This window comes from Pogona vitticeps, chromosome 2 (assembly GCF_051106095.1).
Source record: "Pogona vitticeps strain Pit_001003342236 chromosome 2, PviZW2.1, whole genome shotgun sequence".
Classification (NCBI taxonomy): Eukaryota; Metazoa; Chordata; class Lepidosauria; order Squamata; family Agamidae; genus Pogona; species Pogona vitticeps.
The window spans coordinates 113,456,685-113,475,891 of NC_135784.1; the positions used below are offsets into that span (position 1 = coordinate 113,456,685).

Below are 19,207 nucleotides of genomic sequence, written 5' to 3' on the forward strand. Positions count from 1 at the left end.
GAACAGCCAAAAATGTGTTACATGATTTGGCATCCCTCCACTCTCTGGTGGGTTCCCACTTGGAGGCAGCACCCAGGCTTCCCTGCCCCGAATGCTCCGGGCACTGCCTCTGAGTGGCTGCCTTCCAGAGGGGACGGGGCACTGAACCAGGGAATACCTGTTTAGCCATCCACCAAACTGGTGGTTCATGCCCATCTCTACATATGGGCAAATGCACTCTAGCTCAACTTTGATCTGTACCCACGCTGCACCTTTTTTTTTGGTCCAGTGTCAGGGCTACTCTTTTTTGGGGGGCAGACTAGAGGTATTTCCCAATGGACAGGAGAGTCACTTTGAGGGAGTGACAGAGTTGCAGTATTACCAGGATACACCAGGTGGCGCTAACCAAAAGAACTTCCCTGAGAGATGAAGACACCAAGCAATAAAGCAGTGTTGATAGCAGAATAGTTGTACAGTATTATTTAAAGCATATATACATACATGTACAGCTTAGTCCTTGTTGCCAGTCCCGAAGTCATACACAGCAGTTTCAACAGAGTTCAACGCATAAATCAGAGTCAAAGTCCTTATAAATTAGTTCAGCAGTCAAATACCATATGTTCAGTCCAGTAGCCAGAGTCTTCTTCCAATATACAGCACGAAGACACGGCTTCTTCCAGGATACTGCAGCACAGCAACACGACGACACCAACCCACACCACCACCAACGACACCAACAGAGTGTGTGTGCTACGTCTGCTAGCTTTATCCCAGGGTTATCCAATCCTGGGATTTCTTCCTCAGCTGTTACAATTAACTCAGCTGTATAAATTCTAGCCTTACTTCTTTCTACAGCACTGATTCTTACAAACACTTATTTCATTGTACAAAATTGTATTCAACAATTCCTCCAGGTTTATCTTAAACCTGTCAGGGAGCAACCCTTTCCAGTGCGTTCAGACACTATCCTTTTTCACTGTCTAATTATATCCTTAGTTCTTAGGTCTGAACATGCGCACGTGTGTGTGTGTGTGCACGCACATGTTCAGACCTACACACACACAAACACACACACACACAAACAAACACACACACAGAGTTTTCCAAGAAAAATAGCACCACACCACAATATAATCCAATGGATGGTTCCAGTTGGATTACACTAAATAGAAAAATATTTACTGAAAAGATGAATTATTCAGGAATAGTCCTTCTCTTCTGTCCGGTTTTTGCACTATCAGCAGAGAGTTGCACTTACCTCTCAGAAGATGCTGAGTGGAGGTTGTATAGAAAAAAAATATTGTTGCTCTACTTGTATAGAAAAAATGTGTTGTTCCTGGCCTTTGTGCGCATCGTACCTGTTATTCAGAAGACTGCAAGGTAGAGATATGCTATCCCTGTTTCCTCCTTGCTGCCTTGTACTGTTCTGTAGGCCACCATTCTTTTATACCAGCCTCTTTTTCTTCAGTAGTTCCTTTCACCCATCAGGTACTCTCAAATTTGAACAGACCTGAGGAAAAATATTTTCTGAATAATATTGTTCCCCTAAATATCAGTCTAGAAGTGGTGACTTCACCCTCAGCAAAGCTATGAAGAGTCAGTAGTATTGAGGGAGGAGATCAGTAGGTTCCACTCTTAATTTTGCAGTGAAGCTTAAAAAAAGGAGCAGTGCAGCCTTTAAAAGGAAGGGGGCACGCGAATGGCACAGGCTGCATAATATGCCATCTATAAAGAAAGGGTAGCAGTAGCTTTTCAAAGAGCTATGTGTCTGAGAGACTTTGTGCATTTGGTACTGGCTTGTAGCTCAAGCAGGATGGGGAATATCAAGAGATGTTAAAAAGTGTTGTTTCAGGGCAGGCCTGAGTTATCATTCTTATCCCTGAACAGGGAGAAGGCCGGGTCGTGTACATTAGAAATCTTGCAAGCAGCATGAGCTCCAGTGAACTGAAGAAACGCTTTGAAGTGTTTGGAGAGATAGTTGAATGTTGTGTTTTGACCAAGAATAAAAGGTGGGTCAAAGTCCTCCCGCTTCACGGCCACTATGCTTGTACCCTTAAACTTTTTTAAAGCAATATTGATAAATTACTAGTAGCAGCACCTGCTGTCACAAAAACAACATGAATACATTGTTCAGAAGGAGACACCCTTCCCTGCCATCTTGCCAGTGAAAGAGGGCTTGAGCGGAGAAAGGGACATTTCCTGCTTTCGATTGTAAAGAAAGGGGTGTTGCATTAATGTCCTCCCCTCTCTTTTTTTAACCTTGCTCTTCACAATACTTTGCAATTCTTTTAAAACCCACTTCCTCTTCCTGATGCTGCTCAAAAGGGAAAAGAAAAATGAAAGCCAAGAACTTAGAAGGAGAGATATGCAGGGAAATAAGGAAAAGGGGACAAATGAGTAAAGGAGGGAAGGGGAAAGGGGAGGAGGAAAGAAGGCTTGTACTGCTCTATTGGCATATCACTTTTGATTTTTAAAGAAAAAAAGGACAAGGGAGGCTGATTGCCCCAAGAAACAGTAGAGAAAATGAATAGATACAAAATTAAACAGCAGTGTAGCCTGCTGTAATGGTTCAAATACAAAGAAATTTAACAGTGCAGTTCAAAACAATGGAAACACTTCTGCCAATATATATAGGGATCAAAAATTTGGACATTTGTATTGTGCTGTATTCTTGGCTGTGCTTACATACTCTCTCTCTCATTATTCAGGGGAGATAAATATGGCATCATCACGTATCGATGTTCAGAACATGCCGCCTTATCCTTGAAGAATGGTGCCTCCCTGAGGAAAAGAAATGAGCCCTTGTTCCAGCTGAGTAATGGTAGTTTGGGGCATTTCTTTTGGACCAGATACACTGATTTGGGTAAGCAAACAACACAGTTAGGCCAGAGCACCCCACTATTACCCAACAGGAGATGTTGGTCTTGGAAATTGCTTTTTTTTTTGCACATGTTGCCATTTATGCCACTTAGGGGCTTTCAGCATGATTGTAGTCACTATGGACAGGGCTCAGCGATAAACTGGAAAACAGGGTGGGTCAAATAATATTGGAATAACAGATTTCAATCAACATGCTGCCAGTAGGCTGCTCTTTCCAAACACTCTCCAAAGGCTACCCTACATAGAGTGTGTGGCATTAACCTATCCAAGTTATAATCAAGGCCTGTGGCCAGTTCAGTTTTCTCCAGGAAAGGGCCACAGCTGGTGCACTAGTCAGAGCTATACAAAAGCCACCTCTGGTTGCAGCTACCACATAACTATCCAAGAGGAAAAGTGGAATCAGAAGCACTCTGGGAACTACAGTACACTACACTGCATCTTTCTCTTTCCCCTCGTCCCTGCCCAATTTTTTGTTGCCATGTGTGGGGCTCAGACTCTTTTTGTGGGACCCGTCATTGAAGGCAGCAGAGCAAGTGGCACAGAATCAACCATTACACACCACAGTATCAATTTCAAGAACAACTGTAAGAAAACCATTAACTTCTAGATCTACAAAACTGTAACAGTCTCCCCTATTACCATATCATCTGCTGATTTCACCCATACTGAGTATCTACTGATGCTAGTTGTAGATCCCTGATTGTGGTGACTCAGGGCCATATTGACTCTCCACAGTCATGCCCATCCTCACCCCCTGGCAGCAGGGAGAGACAGCACTTACTCAAAATCAAAGACCATACCTTGATTAAGTGCCCTTCTTCACCAGGTTCTTCTGAGGTAAAAAGGCCCCAAAAGGCAAAGGATAAGAAAATAAACAGACAGAAGCACCAGGCTCCTACATTGGCTCAGTCTGTATTGGTCTAGTGTCTCTGCCATCTGGACCCATCAAAGACTGCTCTACAGTGTTGACCTAGCATATACACACACCCTATTACTGTTCATGCACTTTAAGACTATAGAAACTATATCAGCCCTGTCTTCTTTGGTATCAGCTCTTGGCTAGGAACTGTTTTCCTCTCTGGCCTCTATACAGTGGTGCCTCGCTTAACGATTGCTTCGTACAACGAAAAATTCACTTAACGATGGCTTTTTCAGAGCGATCTTGTGCTTCACTTAACGATTTTCCCTATGGGTGATTTTCGCTTAACGATTTTGGGACCATGCTTCACTTAACGATGACAGTTTTAGGTCCCCTTGTTTCGCTTAACTTTTTTTTACAGCCCCGTTTTTGCTATTTTTAAAATATTCTAAAATGTTTAAAAAATGTTTAAAATGCTTGGAATCGTTAGTGCACCTAATAAAACCTTCGTTAACTTAATTTGGCTTTGTTCTGAGTCTTTTTGAATTTTTTGTGAATTTCTTTCCCCCCACTGAAATAGGCTTCAATGCATTTCAATGGGTTTCGCTTAACGTTTTTTCCTATGGGGATTTTCGCTTAAGGATGCATCTCTATGGGAAATGGTGTTTCGCTTAATGATGTTTTCACATAGCGATGGTTTTTTTGGAACCAATTAAAATCGTTAAGCGAGGCACCACTGTAATATCCCCAACTTCAATAAGAAAAAAGAACTTCAGATACCTGTGCCTGCTTCTAGATTTCATTGGTTTAGACCAGTGGTTCTTAACCTTTGTTACTCAGATGCTTTTGAACTGCAACTCCCAGAAACCCCAGTCAGCACAGCTGGTGGTGAAGGCTTCTGGGAGTTGCAGTCCAAAACTCCTGAGTAACCCAAGGTTAAGAACCAGTGGTTTAGAAAGACATCATTTTCAGGTTTGGCTTTCACCCCAGCCTCTCCGACTACCCTTGGTGCCGAAATGTTTTGTTTCTCAAGAAAATCACTCCAGAATGGCTGGGAAAATTCACCTCTTCCTCTAGAAAGCAGAAACCTAGCCTTTTGCTTTCCAGTCTATGGGACACCAAATATTTGGAATTATTTTTACAGATATTCAAAATTATCAAATTCAGATTATCAGGTGAATCTAGTGAATTCTGAATATTTCTGCATCTGAATGCATACCTCTAATAGATGTTCAAAAGCTTAGAGAAATATGGAAAGGAGAATTAGAAGGTAACATACAAACAATGGAAAATTGTATTAGAATCTGTATGGGATGTTTCGTTAGATTTGAAATTGAGATTGATGCAACAAAAATAGTTTTAGAATGTAGTGGACTCACAAAGGTTGTTTAGGAAGTGCTTGTCAAACTGTGACAACTGCTGAAGAAGTAATACTGGAAATGCATCCTTGGCACATGGGATCTGGGCTTGAATGTTCATAGAATCATTGAGTTGGAAGGGGCCTGTAAGGCCATTGAGTCGAGCCACTTGATCAAGGCAGGAATCCAAATCAAAGCAGATCTGATAAATGGTTGTCCAATTTTGGTTTATTTTAGTTTGAAGTTATTGCATGTATGAATGTGGCATTGGGGAAAACGCTGGTATTTGCAGATATTTGTGTTCTCTTAAATCATATCCCTGTCCTATAAGGTCTAACAAATGGGTAACAAAACTGGACTTCATGAGTCTTTGTGGTGGCTAAGAGATGTATAGCGTAAACATCCACTGTCTGCTACAAGGAGGATCTGTTAGCACTAGCTGTATTTGAATAAGTATCATATAGATGCCAGTTTCATGTGGATGTGTATTTGGACACTTGGAAGGTTTGCATTGATTTATATGCTTAAGTAAAGATGTATGCAAATGTATAATGGGGTTCATAGTGAGTACTGTATTTTGTTTTCTTTCTATTTTAAATTTATTTTTCCTTTTTTGAGTTAAATCTACAAATTACACACACACACATGTATGTATGTATGTATGTGTGTGTGTGTGTTTGTGTGTGTATGTATGTATGTATGTATGTATGTATGTATGTATGTATGTATGTATGTATGTATGTATGTATGTATGTATGTATGTATGTATGTATGTAAAAGCCTCTGAAGGAGGTAGGCAAAAGAAAAATGGGTGCATGTTCTTCTCTTTTCCCGTGTCTTTCCTTGACAACATGGTGTGACAAACCCAGACCTACTGGGATCTATCACACAGTTACTAAGCTGCCACCAACCATTCCCTATAATAAGTCACACAGACCAGGGATGGATTTTTAAACAACAAAAGAATAAGGTTTATTTTAAATACAAACAGGGTAAATAAAACAATCAGGTGAATAAAATAAAGTAACGTGGCTTATTCTCACACACACAAGCATACAGTTTGGTTCACCTAGAACCTTTAACTTAAAGCACAGACCCTGAACCCATCAGTTCTGGCTAACCCACAGACACCTGAACTTATCAGGTTGGTACTCTGACACACAGTAGTACCCTGTCAGACACCCAGACTCCCACAACAGCTTCTTCTTCCCCAGCTGCTGCTTCGTCCCAACCCAGTGTCTCACAGTCTGTCTCAGCATCTACTCTTCACCACACAGGCATCACATATTTATACAGTACAGCCCCTCCTCCTGATGTCCCGCCTTCCACTCCCCATAGGATGGAACTTTCCCTCCAAACCCATGACAGACAGGTAACATCAGTGCTGTTATGTAACACCTCCCCTCTTTAAAAGTTGTTTTGTAGGGGGAAAGCTAAAAGTGCTTTTCACCAAAAAAACAACCTGCATAAAATACACAACAACATTTATACATACCATATAATACTTACATATACTTACACTCTAAGTTAAACCATAGCAAATAGGCATTTAAACATTTACCATATACATTACATCAATTTACCTTTATTCATACAAACCAAATTTAAAACCAGGTACATTTTACTTTTTGTCTTCATTATATACTCATAGTCCATGTTCTTTCGCCGTCTTCATTCTTCAGGTCTTCTTGATAAGGCGTCAGCAACACAGTTCACTGACCCTCTGACCACCTTCACTTCAAAGTCATAGTCCTGTAGGTTTAAAGCCCACCTCATAAGTTTGCTATTGTGGGTTTTCATTGTCTTTAACCATTGCAATGGTGAATGGTCAGTACACAGAATAAAATGTCTTCCCCAGATGTAAGGCTTGGCCTTCTGGATCGCGTAGACTATGGCCAAACACTCCTTCTCCACGGTTGCCAAATGTCTCTCACCTTTTTGGAGTTTCCTACTCAGGTAGGACACTGGATGCTGGTCACCATTCTCATCCTCCTGGCACAGAACTGCTCCTACCCCGCTGTTAGACGCATCGGTGTAGATGATGAACTCCCGGTCGAAGTCTGGAGCACGCAGGACAGGATAGTTGATCAACGCCTCCTTCAACCTCTGGAACGCCGCCTCACAGTCGCTGGTCCACGGGATGCGGTCATCAGCCTTCTTCCTCGTCAGATCGGTCAGCGGAGCCGCAATCTCGCTAAACCTCGGGATGAACTTTCGGTAGTAGCCCACCAACCCAAGAAATGATTTGACTTTTTTCTTGGTGTTGGGTCTAGGCCAATCACGAACAGCTTCTATTTTGGCCTTCAGGGGTTTTATCATTCCTCCCCCTACCATGTGACCCAAGTATTTTATTTCTGGGCTACCCAGCTGACACTTGCTGGCCTTTACTGTTAGCCCTGCTGCACTTAACCTCTGCAGCACTAACTCCAGGTGTATCAGGTGATCTTCCCAGGTATTACTGAAGATCCCTATGTCGTCAATGTAGGCCACTGTAAAGTCACTGAGCCCTACCAAGGTCTGGTCCATCAGCCTTTGGAATGTGGCTGGTGCATTTCTGAGACCAAAGCTCAGGACTCGAAACTCATAGAGACCAAAAGGGCTGCAAAAGGCAGTCTTTTCTTGATCCCTGGGATCAATTCTTAATTGCCAATATCCCTTTACCAGGTCCAATGATGAGATGAACCGACAACCCCCTATGGTTTCAATCAGGTTGTCTAGCCTGGGCATTGGGTAGGCATCAGGAGTGGTTACACGGTTTAATTTCCTGTAATCAACACAAAACCTAATGCTCCCATCAGGCTTGTCCACAAGGACTATCGGAGAGGACCAAGGACTAGAAGAGGGGACGATTATGTTCTCCCTCAGCATCTCGTCCAGCTCCTTCCGCACCTTGTCCCTATAGGGTCCCGTTACTCGGTATGGGGATACTGCCTGCGGGGGTGCATCCCCTGTGTGGATCCGATGCATCACTCCCTTCACTATCCCCGGCTTGTTGGAAAACACCTGTTGATAGTTACTAAGCAGCATTTTTAGTTCTTGCTGCTGGTCTTGGGTGAGTGCAGGACTGATCTTTACCTCTTCTGGGTTGTATTTTACTTCCCCTCTACCCTCCCAGAAGGGTAATTCAGCTTCCTCACTCTCAGCTGCTTTTATCGCGAATAAAACCCTCTGTTCCCCTCTGTAGTAGGGTTTTAGGGCATTCACATGAACCACCCTCCTTGCTTGGTTCTCCTTCTGCTCTATTAGGTAGTTCAGGTCTGACATCTTGGAAATGACCCTATATGGTCCTGCCCATTTGAGCTGCAGTTTATTCTCTCTGCAGGGCCTAAGCCAAAGCACTTCCTCCCCTGGGTCAAAGTGCTTCTCTCTAGCTTTGTGGTCATACCATGTTTTCTGTCTGACCTTCTGAGCTTGCAGGTTTTCTGCTGCCAGCTCTAGATTTCTCTTTAGGTCATTCATCAAGGTGTCTATGTATGTCACAACGTTTTGTGGGTCATCCTGGGTGATCTGCTCCCAATTTTGTTTGATCAAATCAAGGGGTCCTTTCACCCCTAAGTGTGCAGCAGACATGTCAGAGTGACCCCTTTGTAAGATCATGGGGCGATACTTTTCAGGTACCACCAGCTGACTTCTGATCCCATCTCCCCCTTTTGAGATATTCCTCAGGGTCTCTCTATATAAAATCCCCTTTTTCTCCAGAAATCTCACAGGGGTTTCAGGTGTTAGCTGGGCGTCAGTCACCTGTTCAAAACACTTTTGGAGAGTGGCGTCTGCCTTTTGCTCCTGTCCAAATCTGCTGTCTGTGGTTAAGGTTTCCACCACAGCTTCTGAACTCCCCTCTGCTTCCGTCTCTGGCTCATCATTACCCCCCTGAACTGTCCCTGTGGTGGCTTGTGAGCGTGTAATCACTAGCACCCGTTTCACATGTTCAGCCAGGTCATTTCCCACGAGCACGGCTGCTGGCAGAGTCGATGAAATCGCTAGCCGCCAAGCTCCCCTCCAGCCTTGAAAGTTGACAGGTACCTCTGCTACTGGCAGAGAGATTACCTGCCCCTCAATCCCTGCCACCTTCATGCTCTCATTTGGGATTATATACTCCCTAGGAATGATATCTGGATGGCATAGGGTTACCTGGGAACAAGTGTCCCGCAGCCCCCTATACTGACGGTCAAGTATTCCTACGTCCACCCCTGCTGTCTCAAACAACTGAGAATCTGTTTTCACCAGCAAGCAGCGCTTTACCTCTATAAGAGGACCATTTTCCTCAGCCTGATCAGCAGAGGTAGCTGTTCCAGACTGAGTAGTCATGGCAACAGGCTCCCTCTGTGACACTGAGCCTTGCTCTTTCTGGACACAGAACACAGCTTTTGGCTTGGTCCCACTAGAATCCTGAGGCACCATTCCTTTTAGCTGCTTTAATTTCTGACACTCTGAGATTAGATGACCCTTTCCCTGACAGAAATAACATTTTCTGGTGTATTTTGATTCTCTCTCATCTTGTTTTGGTTTTCCCTCCAAAATCTGAGGGCTTGGTTTCATGCCTGAGGGCTTCCCTTCACCATGGGCCCCTCCCCCTTGCTGGCTTTTCCCTGGTCCCTGAGAGTACTTGCTGTAGGTTTCTTTGGGTTTACCTACAGATTTCCCCTCACCCAAGGGCTTTCTTATTTGGGAGATAAAATCCGCGATCTCTGCGGCTGCTGCCACAGATTTCGGTTTCCTTTCCCTCACCTGGAATTTCAATTCCCCATGCAGGACTGAATAGAACTGTTCCAGGGCTATCAAGTCTTTAAGCTGTTCATAGGTCTCTGTTCCCTCCTGCGACAGCCATTTCTCAAGCAGCCTCACCAATTGGGCCCCCACTTGGGTAAAAGTCTGTTCTGGCTTCTTGGTGAGGGACCTGAACCTTTGTCTCAGCTGCTCTGCATTTATCCCATGTCTTGCGAACACCAGTTTTTTAAACTCTGCAAAATCTTTCATCCGTTCCTCAGGCATCTCGGCATAAACCTCAGCCAGGCTACCACTGATTAAAGAACGCATGATGGTCATCTTCTCAGTTTCCCTCACTGAGAAGTCCACAAACGCTCTTTCCACTAAGGAAAAGAACACCTCAGGACAATCTCCCTTGTGGTACACAGGGAATTTCTTCAGGTCAGCTTTAGACAGTTGGCCTCCCTCAGAATCCCTATTGTTATTATTGTTCTGGTTCATCAGTTCCAGTTTTCTTAATTCAAACGCCATTTTCTCTCTCTCCAATCTTTCTTCTCTTTCCAATCTCTCTATTTCAAATTGCCTTTGTTTCTCTCTTTCCCTTTGCTCCATTTCAAATTGCCTTTCCCTTTCCTCCCTTCTTTCTCTCTCTAATCTTTCCTCCATTTCCCTCACCCTCAGCTCATGCTGTTGGGCTAGGAGTATTTTTCTGAGTTCTGGGTCCTGCTCTCCTGTGCTGTCACCTTGCACTGAGCCAAATTCCTCCTCAGAACCTTGGTCAATCTGGGGGTCTTTCACTTCACTCATTTCTGCTACTTGGCTTCGAGTCAAGGGCATAACCCCCCCCTCAGAACAGGCTGCTTTAAAAAGTCAAGCCTCAAAATAAAACGACCACTTTTTTCCTTTTTGCCTCAGAACCAGCTCTCCCCAGAGATTGCTGCTGTTCTTCAGCACTAAATTTGCAACAGTATCGAGTCAGAGCCTACCCCCCTCTGCTGGGCCTCTCAGCTGGCAAGCTAGCTCACTGTTGCTACGCAGTTTTGCCTCAGCGTTTTCCCGCCAAAATCAGGCTGCCTCAGAGCACCTTAATCTAAGTCTCCCCAGTTGGCACGTTCTTCTACTAGTGCACCTCCCCGTGAGGTACACCTAGAAGATTACCTACGCGCCTCAGACTGTCCCTGACTAGACCCCCCTTGCTCTGGGCACACTTGCCAAGGCTTTGCTGGACCGCTGGACAACTGGACCAGTCGTATCCCACACGCTGGACACCAATCAATGTGACAAACCCAGACCTACTGGGATCTATCACACAGTTACTAAGCTGCCACCAACCATTCCCTATAATAAGTCACACAGACCAGGGATGGATTTTTAAACAACAAAAGAATAAGGTTTATTTTAAATACAAACAGGGTAAATAAAACAATCAGGTGAATAAAATAAAGTAACGTGGCTTATTCTCACACACACAAGCATACAGTTTGGTTCACCTAGAACCTTTAACTTAAAGCACAGACCCTGAACCCATCAGTTCTGGCTAACCCACAGACACCTGAACTTATCAGGTTGGTACTCTGACACACAGTAGTACCCTGTCAGACACCCAGACTCCCACAACAGCTTCTTCTTCCCCAGCTGCTGCTTCGTCCCAACCCAGTGTCTCACAGTCTGTCTCAGCATCTACTCTTCACCACACAGGCATCACATATTTATACAGTACAGCCCCTCCTCCTGATGTCCCGCCTTCCACTCCCCATAGGATGGAACTTTCCCTCCAAACCCATGACAGACAGGTAACATCAGTGCTGTTATGTAACACATGGGCGTTCTGTCTTTTCTCACTGGCAGATTCCAGCAAGGAGGAGGAGTCTCCCCCATCCCCACTGAAAAGCAAATATGAGACCATGGATTTCGACAGCCTGCTGCAGGAGGCCCAGGAAAGTCTGCATCGGTAACAGCCTTAACCTGTGAGGAATACCTCAATACCTCAGTCAAGGCACTTCCAATATGTTTACGTTTTCAAAGAAATGATTAAGTATACAACACGAACGAGAGAGATTGAGAGAGAGAGAGAGACTGTTGTCCTTTTTAACTTGATGTTTACATTGAACAAGCTGCTTCTGTCTGTGAGTCCCCATGGTGTTGATGTTCCACTGCCACACATTAGTATCTTTGCTTCTGATTGGTTGTGTTAGGATGAGCCTGCAAAAGCCTCCTGTTCCCTCCTTGTCCGTCCCCCTTTCTCCAACTGGCCCCGCTTCCCTACTTCCGCTGTGGAGTGGCAGCTGTGTTCACCATTTCCTCTTCTTCTCTCTTTTTCTTTCTTTCTTTTTTTGTCTGTAGTGTGTGATGATGAAATTGTTAATTGTGAATAGAATCAAGATTGTAAACAAATTTTTAATAGAAGAAAGAAATATATACTTATAATGTATTTATGGCTCAGATGTACTGTAATTCAGATTTATTGTACCGCTTCCTTGATTTTTAACTATGCACTGTAATGAGGCACTTGCCCCTCAAGCAGATGTGGCCCCATCTAGAAGGGTCTCCTTCCGTTAGAAGCTCATCTGAAGCCGGGTTCCCCTCCTTGGTGAAGCATTCAGTCTTGCCCTTATCAAAGTGGGTTTGCAGGGTAGCCATTGATGTGGGGGAAATTCTGGGATGTCTTCTTCCCAGCCTCTGGCTGCACAAAAAATGGCTAAACTGAGATTCTGCAGTCTAGTGCTGGCTCTGAATGGATCAGAGTGGGGCCCTCAGGTAGCTGTTGTTTAAGAATGGTGTGAGGGAAGAGGAGATGTTGTATTCCCCTCCTCTTTATGCTGCATTGGCAGCGGTCCCAAAGCAGGGGAAGTGCCATCTGCCTTCCAAGGCCATAAAACCATTCACAGGAAAAAGCACTCTCCCTCAGACCAAAGGCCTGCCTGTTCCACCATCCTGTTTCCCATGGAGTCCGACCAGATGCCTGAAGGAAGCCCATGAGTACGGCTTGAAGGCAGTTTCCCTTTACCATAGCTGTTCTCCAGCAGCTCAGAGTAGCACAGCCTCTGACCCTAGAGGCAACATATAGCCATGGTGACCAGCAGGCATAGGACTGACTTACCTTCCATGCACAAGTTTTGTGATGAGACTGAGAAGGTCTGAGACCAGCCTCCCAGGATGATTATGCCAAAAGTTTATTAGTGCTGCAGATGCTGTAATAGCTGCCACAGTTTGATAAGGTCTGAAAATACAGGTGGTTTAAGGTACAAGAAGATGGAGCAGTTCATTCACGTTCATCACATCACTAGTAGTCTCAGGAATAGTTTTTAAAGCATCTGGTCATCTAACCAAAGGAAAATCTCTTGCCTGGTGAGGGGCAGGGGGAGGCCATTTCTGCAAGATCCAACAGAAGAAGGGTCAAACAAATCCTTGCCCATCAGCTGGCTTTGAGTACATTGTATTCAGATATCGCTAACAGCCATGGATCATCAGCCAAATGTCCCTGCAAATGCTACCATCTCTATGAGCTGAGTCAAATAAGCCATAAAACTTAAAGTCATTGCTCAAGCTTCTCTCTCTTTCCCACTCGCTGCCAGATTTAGATTTGGCCCTGTGTAACTGATAAAGAAACAAAGGAACTTGGCATTCCGTACCTTAGGGTGATTTGAGCAAATTTATTGGGAAGAACAGGGCTCTTGGTTGTTGTTCAAGATGCTGGGGCAGAGTATGTGTGTGAGCTATATGCTTGGAACCCAGAATGGGCAACCTATAGAATGAGCCTCCACCCTCATTCTATTTCAAAGCAGTCAGTGCTTGCCATTGTTGGAGGCAGGACACAGTATTGAATACATAGCATTTTAAAGCAGGCTGGCTGTCCCAGTGCTGTGTTTGGGTTTTAATGATCAGGGACATGAGAGAGAGAGAGACCTAGAAACCAACAGAAGAGAGAGCATTTTCTATTAGGGACCAAATAATCTTCCTAAGTGCTCCATCAGCCACTGCATCTTTGTTCCATCCTTCACAAAAAGGGAGGCCTCTGGGATTCTGCCATCCCATGTAGATAGACTACAACAGCCTTAATTCTGCCAATAGATAGATAATCTTCCCTGAAGGTCTCTCAATCATAAACCTGCATTTCGCTTGAATTAAAAAAGGCACAGATTGCCAAAGCCCCTGGCAACTGCCTGGTTCAGACCAAACTCGTGCCGTCCGAAGGTGTGCCTCTCCTTTTATCTTGGGAGTGGGCACATGTCAGCAATGCCATGAATTAAGTCAAGGGGCCTGCTTGTATACTGTCGCATTTGCACTAGTCAATTCTTGACTTTCATCCCCCCCCCCATCCTTTGAGTAGGGCTTTTATAAAATAAGAGAGTTCATTTCACCAATAGCTGACAGATTACGTTGCTGTATTGGAATGGCTGCTGTTACATTTCTTGTACCGCCCCTGTTTAGGAACATCTGCAGCAATTACATCCTAACCCCTGTAATCAGCCCAGAGCAAAGATTAGTCCAGACAATGCATCTGTTATTGGCAAGTGCCTCATTGTAGCTCTGCCTTTTTCTGTCCTAGTATTTCCTCACCACAATGATGTTTACATGTGATTGCTCTAGAGCTTACTGTAGAATGTACATAGCGACACATTTAGGATGGGTAGGACTGTCCTGTCCTGTGCTGTGCCGATGTTTTCAGAAAACAATCAAACAGATGAAGAAGCAGAAGAAAAGAATAATAACAACCACCCCAACAATCAGTAAGTGGAATTCTTCCATCTCCTGGGCCAGCTTATCTAAGGCAAATCAGAGTTCCCGGATGGCTTTGTTCAGAGAGATGGAAAATGCATCAAAGTGTAAGCATGTTGAAAGTGCTGAATGCAGCTGCAGAAGGGAGGGAGAAGGGTCATTCTGCTATCCAGAAGGAGCTGCTTTTGGTGTGAATTGCTTTCCAACACAGCTTTGTACTTACCTGGTTTTGTATCTCAAGTTACTTTCCAGAGGCTGGACTTCCCAATGACATCAGAGCATGCATATGCACACTCTTGGGGAAGAAGGGAAGATCCTGTAACGCACATGCCCTCTTTATCCTAGGGGTAGGGAGAGATGCAATAAGTGGTCTTTGTGTTGCCTGAAGCCTATAAGAGTTTTATTTCATTTTGTTTTTGCAAGAAACTGTCGCTAGAAACTTTATGCAATATGCACACCCATGCAAAAGCGCACACATGTATGGGGAGGGGAAAGGTAGTGATGGGGTCCTGAACCCCTCTCACTGCTGCTGCTGGGCAGAGCAAACACTGTGAGCCCCAGCAGTGTTGAATGTAGAATCGGAATGGTAGGGTTTGAAAAGCACGCACATTTAATGCTGGTTATGGCACACAACGGCCCGTGGCTTGTTATAATGGCTATCGGAAGCACAGAAACGTTTGTACCAACCACGCAGGGAACAGCATGTGGAAATCTTTTGCTTTAATTTACTCTTCCAGAAGCTTGGAAAGTTGCAGCCCCAAACAAGAATGTTTGTGGCAAGAGATCTCCATCAGAGTACTCCCAACAGGAACTGAATGTATTGAACATCCTCTGTTTTGTAGAGCAGGATATTGCATGGATCCATATGTGTTGCAAACAGATATTGAGATGCTGCTGATGAAAAGCTCAGTTCTTTATGAACAGGAAGCTATAGGTCATATAAGAGTCACTAGGATAGAACATGATAGATAGAACAGTATGGGTCAATGCGTTTGTGAACAGACCTGTGGAACTTGTGATCTGTGGCTACAAGTGGAGGCTTCAAAAGTCTAAGGTGGAAAAACAGGACGTTTATGGTCCCAGCCTAAAACACAGAGGAAGCATTTTGTTCATACTATAAGGAGCAAATTCTAAGCCTGAAGCCACTGTAAGTATACACAACTCGCCAAATTGAGTTTAAAGCTGGCAAAGGAAAAGGGAAGGCTATTCTTTCTGTATAGGACAGAATTAGAATGAGTTTTACATCCCACTATAGCCATAACTGCCGCTAAGATGTTCAGGCAGATTCACATTTGGTGCTGTACTCTTCAGCTTGTTTTGACTTCTCATGGGCAGTGCATGGGAGTTCCCCTGGCCAGTTAACTACAGGAGGAGATTTATTATCTGAATGGCATTTGTCTCTCTTAGAAACAGCGTGTTGTTGTTGTTTAGTCGTTAAGCCGTGTCCGACTCTTCGAGACCCCATGGACCAGAGCACGCCAGGCCCTCCTGTCTTCCACTGCCTCCCGGAGTTTGGTCAAATTCATGTTGGTAGAAACAGCGTACTCCTGTGCTTTTTTTTTTTTTTTTTTTTTTTGCAAAGTCTGCCTAAATCCCCTGCCAGCATTCTTTGTAGTAATAATATGTGTAACGCCAGCACCCTCATTTTCAAGGGGTAGGCTTAGCCATAACAACGAGCAACAGAACAAACCAAGCCCTTGTGAGATCAGGTGAGAAACCAAATAAAGAGAATTTATTTTCCAGGGTGTTTCGGAATAAAAGGGTGTTTTAAGAGAGGCAATCATGAGGGAGACATTTATTTTTTTAAATAGAATTATCTCTATATACGTAGGTGCCTGTGTGTGTGTTGCGCGCATGACTGTGTGTGTGCGAGAAAGAAAATTTACCCTTTTTTTTAAAGCAGGAGAAATTACAATATGTAAAAGTCATAAGCCATTTCTTTAGCCTTGGACTTTTAATAACCATTATTTTATGTGAGACACAGAATCAATATTGCTGGTATCAACAACTGAAATCTATAGATAATTTTATTTTTTAAAAAAGGTAGTATCATAAAAAGACTACACACACATAAGAACTCGGTTCCAAATCTCATTATCATTGTCCATTGACAAGAAATAATCATCATATGTTCTTTCTGAGAGTGACGGGTCTGAGCTGTGCTACTCCATGAAACATTCACGTCTGCTTTATTGTGTATGTCCATGGGTGATATTAGATTGTCAAAAAGCCTTAGAGAAATCCAGTTCATTTGTCAGATGAAAATAAAAAAAGTCATTTTTTTATAGTTGAACATGTCTGCAGTTTGTTCTTACAGCAGGGTAGTCAGTTCATTAGCAATATAAGTGTCTGAAGCCTTTTGCTTCCCTCCCTTTTAGGAAGATTCTGGAAAGAGCCAGTTCTTTAGGCCTCATCCTAATCCATGGACTTGGTCATCATTTTTTTTTTCACGAGTCCCTGCATTACTTACTGATTCCCTTGATTTAAGTAGTTACTAGCCCACTCACAAAATTTTATTCCCAAAATTGCCTGGCATGTTTGTGCATTCTTCATTTATTACCTCCAAGTAACTGCAGGTCTACTACTAGTAGCTGCGACTGGAGGGAATGCACTAGAGGTGAACAGCTATGGCAGGGTATAACTAACTTTTTCTAGAAACAGTGTTACAAAAAAAAAAAAATGTAACGTGTACACCAGCTTTATTGTTCGTGATGCACCTAACCTTGGGATCACGTGATGGACAGCCACCGTATACTCCCAACACCTGGGAAGTGAACATATCAGGGAGGTTCTGGACAGAGTCTTGGTGAAAACCAGTGCCAGAATCTGGCTTCTGTGAATCCCTGGAAATGAAGTAGGAAGGGATCATGTGGTTATTACCCTGAGATTCAACTTGGATTCTGTCAGGCAGGCCACATTATGCCCATCAGTCTCAGTTCATCTTCCTTTGAAAGACACACCATTATTTCATCTTAGGCTATGATCCAAGAGGCACAAAGAGCTCTGAAAAAGCAGGAGCTGCTCCGTTCTAAATTCTGTTTCGCAAATGAGTTCATGACCTGGAAGAGGATGGACAGCCCCCTTTTCACAGAGCACTATGTGCATCAGAACACACCTGAACAGGTGGATACTTTTGGAAAGGATCACTTTACACTGAATTGGATTTTAAAAATAAACAAACGAAAATTCTGGGAAGTTTGTTTTCACTGACATATGGAAAAATCTCAATACGATGTGAATAGAAAGGCAAAGCCCTGCAGAGTCTGGTTTTAATACAGCAGTTGTTACTTTTAGGAGGCATTATTTATTAGAAAGCTGAAAAACAATTAATTAATACCACTACTTGCAGCATGTGTTTATGAATGTATGTGAGCCAGAGAGTGTGAAGGAGATTAAATTGATGCATTTCTTGAGAATGGTGTAAGAATTTCACCTAAAAGAGGGGCACATTTGCTATGTGTTATTTATAATAAAAGCTAGATTTTGCATTTTTGTTTCTCAAGAGGACACTGCTAATACTTAGAAGGGCCCAATTCTGCCTCTCTTTTACATGTATTAACTACGTGGCAACTTTCATCTGGGTAAGTAAAAGCAGTAGGATTGGCCCCTTTTGTAATCAATAAAGTTAATTTTTAGTTTGCTGTTTAAAAATAATAGAGGATTTTTATATTTCACTTAATTTTTTTCCCAGTTGTGTTCTATTGTGTTCTTATTTATGTAATATACTTTAACCTTAATTGGCATAGATTCATATGCCTTTCCTTCGTTATTGTCATTTTTTAAAGGAAGATTTCTTTCTAGTGTGATTTCAATGTCTACCTTCTAAATGAGAGAACGTTTTCTTGTATTTTTACATTGTCAGATTCTATAGTTTCGTAGATGATTTAACCAAATTGCTCAATGTATTCTCTATATCTATCTGGTGGGTATATAAAAGTTCTATTTTAAATTGTGTAAATACTTCAGAACTGGCTTCTTTTTGAGACTCCCCTGCTGTGGAGTTACTTGTTTACATCACAAAGACTGTAGAATCTCTACATTCATGTACTGTAAATAGTGAAGTGATCTGCCTATAAATAAATAAACCATAACAAATATATTAAGAAGTCCAGTGTGTGTTGTTACAACTTTGTGTATGTGTAGAATCGAGTATACATCTTTGGAGTCTTAAATGTACCTTCTATAGTCATCTGTGGTAGATGGAGCACTCCACTTCATGCCACTGACTGTGATACAGTGACAATGTTGTTTGCAGCAAAGATATGTTGTTCTGTCACTCATATATACTTAGAAGGAAGGCCCAATGATATCTTATGTACAGCTGGTTACTAAGCTATACAAAGGTGATAAACTTTTTTCCTAGCATCTCCAACTTCAGCACGTTGTGGAGCAAATAATAAATAAATATGGCATACCTACACCATATGCTACTTTTGAGACACCCCTTTTAAATACTACCTCCAAAAAAGCAGTTAATAAACTCTATCCCTTACTTGTGGGTTTACAGTGATCTTTCATGTGTCCAAAATAAATGGAAAAATATCTAAGTAGATGCTGTCTTTCAGTACGGTTAACACAGAGTGGAAATGAATGTTTGTATCGATCCCAAGACTATTAAAAAATGCAAATCATAAAGAACCACCTTTATAAACCAATCTACCAATGATCTTAAACTCCATATTAATTGACTAAAGTACTGATGTGT

At 43.0% G+C, this 19,207-nt stretch overlaps 1 protein-coding gene across 1 annotated transcript in view; it reads left to right on the forward strand.

The window, feature by feature from the left end:
• Positions 1-18,599, forward strand: part of PPARGC1B (PPARG coactivator 1 beta) — a 165,354-nt gene extending 146,755 nt beyond the window's left edge. Inside the window, exons 10-12 of the mRNA XM_020780473.3 lie at positions 1,867-1,988; positions 2,688-2,842; positions 11,632-18,599. Of these exons, the coding sequence (XP_020636132.3) occupies positions 1,867-1,988; positions 2,688-2,842; positions 11,632-11,738 (384 nt within the window). The 3' untranslated portion in view covers positions 11,739-18,599. The remainder of the gene's footprint in view (positions 1-1,866; positions 1,989-2,687; positions 2,843-11,631) is intronic.
• The last annotated feature ends 608 nt before the right edge of the window (positions 18,600-19,207 follow it).